This window comes from Cyprinodon variegatus, unplaced genomic scaffold, assembly GCF_000732505.1.
Source record: "Cyprinodon variegatus isolate N-32 unplaced genomic scaffold, C_variegatus-1.0 Scaffold182, whole genome shotgun sequence".
NCBI classification, from domain to species: domain Eukaryota; kingdom Metazoa; phylum Chordata; class Actinopteri; order Cyprinodontiformes; family Cyprinodontidae; genus Cyprinodon; species Cyprinodon variegatus.
In genome coordinates this window covers 519,529-524,955 of record NW_015150635.1, presented here as the reverse complement: position 1 = coordinate 524,955, position 5,427 = coordinate 519,529, and the positions used below count along the sequence as shown (strand labels likewise).

Below are 5,427 nucleotides of genomic sequence, written 5' to 3'. Positions count from 1 at the left end.
TATTTCCCATCTGGAAGGAATATGCTGTGCAAATAAAAGGGCAATTATACATTAGATAACTTCTTTAAAGGGTTTTAGGGTTTATAATTCTTTGTTATTCAGCAATGAAACATAAAAACATAGAATGTGCATGTAAAGGCTAAATTATGCATGATCTGGACTTCCTAACATCCCATTAAAATTATATATTGATTTATATATCAATCAATTATCCAACTCTACAAGCGTAACAACATGCTGTTTTTTGAGCACATACTGCCCCCTAAAGGAGAACTGACAGCAGTGGACCTACATAAAGGGTGGGAGGCAATAGGGGTTGACTATAAAAGCCCATTGCCACCAAACTGATAAAAAAAAAAAAAAAAAACTTGTATCTCCTATAACTAGGACTCAACTATCCATTACTATGAGATATTACCTCATTATTATGACTTAGGCAGATAATTCTGTTTCATTGTGAGATACTTTTAACATTTTTTTTAAGAAAGTACACTACTTATATTTTACTATTTAGATATTTTGACGGAAAAGCTACCATTACTTAGTTTTAACCTGTTGATTAATTTCAGGATACAAAATCTGATGATGCAAAAAGTAGAGACATGAGACATGTGGAAAAAAAAACATGCTTCTACAATAAATAATGGAAAGTTACAAATAAAAAGCATTCCTATAATTTGGTTCGACTTTACTGATAATCTAATGGCACTCCGGCCTCCAAGAAGGATTGAAAAGGACAAGTAAAGGACGTGATGTGGCGAGATGGACAAACATTTCCAAGAAGTACCTCACATAGGATGGTAAATTCGTGCCACTGGTGCCCAGTAACCAGGATGCGCCACTTGAACTTTGTAATGTGATGGGTGGAGTTTTTAGATCTACTTTTTTCGGATCTTTATAGGGTGAAAAGGTACCTTAAACTAGCTATGGACATCCTTACCCATGAGTGAGAGTAAAAAGTCCTGTACAGTAGAGCATGTTTGGAGACAGCATAAAGTGGATACACTCTGCTACATTAAGCAGCTGTAAAACCATGATGATGTATCAAATATATTATATAAATGTATCAAGCCAAAGTGTAATACTAAATTATGTTAGCACAAAAAACGAGTATTCTCATCTCTGGATGAAATCAGTGATCCTGTAGCTTTCCTTCTTGTCCCACAAGAGAGCAGCATTGGTCTACGAGCAACACCTAGAGCCCTTAAGGCCAACAGTTATAATTAAAAAGTGATATTTTTTTTTAAACTGTAACATTTGATTAAATGTATCCTAATGTACTATGTAGTACTTCATAGCGTTTTTTGTGTGGACAAATGTTTTAGCTTAAAACTGAGACACTTAAAAATTTCTAACAAAAAAAGATAGACTAAAATACTTATTATTTAATATTACCGCAAAACATATGTGGTGATTTCCTGATATAATGATCAAGTCTAAAATGTTTTTTTTTATTATTACTTAACAGCACAAAGTGACAAACAGAGCATAAACCAACTTTCTCAATTAAAAACCCTTCAGGCCCTTATTATAACGTAATCTTAAAAGATTGCGGATTTGTATTCATGGCCTAATCTTGTATGTAAAGTGGTTTTTAAAACATCTAATTGTTAACATTGATGTAAGAGCCTGTGTTTACACATTGGAAAAAGCAACACATGAGTTGGAAAAAAGTAATTTATGAAAAAAAGTGGTCGGTGCCCTTTCAGGGCCTACATCACTCTGAGCAGCACGGTATCTACTTTGGGTCTATGAGCTTTGTGTTGATTTAGATATCACCATGGGAACCAGCACCAGTAAAAGGAAAGTGGGTGGATCCTGGTTCAGTAGCCAAAGGGGGTGTGGGTTAGATTTATTGCTGTCCTGCTTCATTTAAAACATCTCTGTGCGTCAACCTGGCAGAACCGCAGACCCTCCTTCTTCTGGAAAGATCAATTCTTGCTGTCTAAGCTGTACATTAGAAACAACCATTTGGATTATCTTCATTTTCAGCATATAAGGTAGGCAATTTACTACTATGTTTTAGGATAACATATGTTTTTTAAAAATCTATTCTAAGAGCAGCAAATTCATATACAATTGTGATTTTGCAGAGTTTCCTGCCTTTCGCTAGAGGATCCATGTGGGTGGTGGAGAAGATTCGAACGTCAGTAGAAAGATCTAACCTGCCTGTCCCGTCAGCAGAGTTCAACTTTAAAATAAGTGCCATCATGTTAGGAGAAAAGACTGACAAATCCAAGCGGATTCCTCGCTGTCCTAACATCATCACCCCTGACAACATCCCAGAATTCTGCATACCACCAACAATCTTATCCTTGCAGGAGAAGAACTCCGAACTGAAGGGAACAGCTCGTGCCATCAGGATTTCTCCCTGTGAAAAGGCTAAACCAGAGGCTGAAGTGACATTTTATGAGCCACCACTAAATCCTCATATAATTCAAGTAGAAAGTGTGGATGAGAGCCCTTGTGATGGCTGCAGTGATGAGGAAACCACAAACGCAGATCCCCAGAGCCAGGCCGCCTTATCCCTCCCACATCTGGCCAAAGCTCAGACCAGCTATGGCTTTTGCACCTTATTAGAGAGTCCCCACACTAGGAGAAAGGAGTCCATTTTCCATTCTGACTTAGGTTCCTCTCCTCTGCTGCTGCCCAGGAGTCGTTCTAGCACATGTACCAAATTTTCCCACTCCACCTCACCATCCTCCTGCCCATCTTCATTCAGCCTCAACAACCTGACCTCCAGGCTTTCACCCAGGGGCTGCACTCTGAACTGGCAGGCCCCTCTGGACAGTGACACAACATCTTCTACTGAATCATCCCCTTTCAGCTCGCCCCTGCTGTCCAGATGTCCTGGTAAGTCTTCCCTTTTCAAAGCACTGAGCCATGAACTGTTGCTGTCAAGGAACATAAGAAAAGCAATGGTGTCCAGAAACAATTCCTTGTCAACAGACGAGGGCAGCTCCACAGACAACAGTCCAAATATCATGAGGAGGGCCTCAGAAGGGCTAGCAGAAGGCCTGCCCAACAGCTACAGCCTGGCACCACCCAACATCTTCCCGATGGACTTGACCTTGCACAGAGAGAGGGTAATGAAGGAAAGAATGGTGCCTGTAGGAAAAGATGGCAGCCTCAGACTCTCAGCAGAGTACTGTCCAGATAACCAAAGACTGCGAGTTCGGCTGATCAGCGCTGAGGGCCTTTATCCTGTTTCCATTGACCCAAAGATTATCAACTGCAGCGTCAGCCTCTCCCTGGTCCCTGGAAAACTCCAGAAGCAGCGCAGCACTGTCATAAGAAAGAGCCGCAATCCCATTTTCAATGAAGATTTCTTCTTTGATGGTATCTCAGAGGAGGACCTTAGCCAGCGATCGCTTCGCTTCAAAGTGGTGAACAAAATGTGCACCCTGAAAAGAGATTATCTCCTAGGGGACTGTGATCTCCCTCTATCAAGCATTGTAACAATGTAGATTTAACTGCCTATTTAACAGGTTTGTGTTGGGGCTATTTATTTGAAGAATTGTACTTACAGTTTTGTATTTATTTAATTATGGAATGCACTAAGGATGTTTGTCTTGAATCTGTTTCAGAGTAGATCATTATACAATGTCATAAACACAAAGTAAAACATTGAAAATGTGTTTCCTTTGTGGTATAAGTGAAATACTTAGTTGAATATTTAGATGATATCTTGTTAACGAGGATGCAACAACAGCTTGTTTAGTCAGACAGCAAGCATCTCATATTTCCTCTAAGCCTGTTGTTTACTTTCTGACCTTTCAAATGATTAAAGTATAATGAGAAACCAGAAACCTTGCAGGTTTGTCTGTCATCGAATCATCATTGATTATGTATATATTTCCTACTCTTCAACCAATGGATTTGTATTTAATAAATTTTTTTAGCTCTAAAACGTATGTTTTTTTACGATTCATTTTTTTTTACCATATGTTTCTTTCTTCTATAAAATATACTTTTACTGTAACTTTTCTACAGCTAAAATAATGAATAAACTTGAAATGATTCAATCGTTTAAAAACAGGATTTCTCGATATGGAGCATAATTATTTACCACATTCAGCAGAGCAACACATCCCCTCATGAGACGGTAATATACGGCTGCTTTCATCCAAAAAGATCAGACTTAAAAGAAAAGGGCTTCAACTGCTGCGAGTAGTTAAAGATTAAAAACGTTTCCCATGGTTCAGAAAAGCTTTAAAAGCAGTCTCACAAGTATACTGGATTAACAAAATGTTAAAACAACAAATAACATATTATCAGTTGTAATAATAATAATAATAAAGCCATCTACCTTTGTTAGTATTAATATTGTTAATAAAGAAAATTAAGAGGCCTTTCATTTTGGAATATATAATTTTCCATGTTGATTCTTATCCAGATTATTTGTCTCAAAGGTCTAAATTTCTCTCTGTTCTTTTATTAAAATAGTAATGTTAGTATTTAGAAGAAATCTATCTAGAAGACACCTTCAGACATCCATACATTGGACAATGGACAATATCTGTAAAGGTGAATTATTCTGCTCAGCACTACTCACTGTTGACTCAGCTGTGAAACAATTGGCATTAAATCAAAGTTTATGACCTCAATCCCTTATCTGGTAAACCACTGATAAGATTCGAAGGGATTTTAACAGTAAATCTTGGAGATCTTTTTCTTTCCTTTTAGTGTTATAAAATATGTTGTAAATATGTTGTAATGCTGATATATGAAATGAATTATGCATGTTTTTACATATAAGAGCAAATTGTATAATTAATTTAATTAACTTAATTTATAATTAAGTTAATTATATTGGCCCGCCAATATATTGCTGTCAATTTCAATTGACCAGTTAGGTCATTCAAAGTAATAAGTAGAGAAGATGCCCATGGGAACTACTAAGGGTGCAGTGGAGGATGTTCTTTTTCCGGGTGGATCATCAAAATAAGTGGTCCTCCTAATTGTCAATCATTCTTGTGATATGTTTACGTAAGGCTGTCCTACTTGCTTGTCCCCATTTTCATTTACCAGTGGTTAGTCTGACATAGTGGAAAAATTGCAAATCTTCTTTTAGAAAGTAAGCTTGTAAGAGTGATGCAAGCAACAACTTTTAAACAGAGCGTGCACAAGGAGAAATGGGCTCATGCATGCTCTTGTAAACATTTAATAAGCATTCCCTTGCAAGAGCTGATACAGGGTTGTGCGTGTGCAATTTTTTTTTTTTAAGTAGATAGGGTGGGTCTTTCAAAAATTCACGGAAATCGTCCACTATACCTTTAAGGAGCTGCAGGGATCCATTAAACTGCAGGGATCCTGCTCTCATTCACATGTACAGTAAATAATGTACAGATAAAAACTTCTGGAATCAAAAATAATGAAGCCAGTTCTCAGTTAAATGTTTTAGATTTTTGTAATGTGTAATATGTT

The 5,427-nt window shown here is 37.3% G+C and overlaps 1 protein-coding gene across 1 annotated transcript; it reads left to right on the top strand.

Annotated features, from left to right (window-relative positions):
• The first annotated feature begins 1,879 nt into the window (after positions 1 to 1,879).
• Positions 1,880 to 3,865, top strand: LOC107087376 (C2 calcium-dependent domain-containing protein 4C-like). The gene is made up of 2 exons (XM_015378919.1): positions 1,880 to 2,000; positions 2,094 to 3,865. The coding sequence occupies exon 2, from the start codon at positions 2,121 to 2,123 to the stop codon at positions 3,465 to 3,467; it is 1,347 nt and encodes a 448-aa protein (XP_015234405.1). The 5' UTR covers positions 1,880 to 2,000; positions 2,094 to 2,120; the 3' UTR covers positions 3,468 to 3,865.
• The last annotated feature ends 1,562 nt before the right edge of the window (positions 3,866 to 5,427 follow it).

What these genes read in the sequence shown, in the direction of transcription:
- LOC107087376 (XM_015378919.1), top strand. Translation starts at nt 2,121, where the DNA reads ATGTGGGTGGTGGAGAAGATTCGAACGTCAGTAGAAAGATCTAACCTG.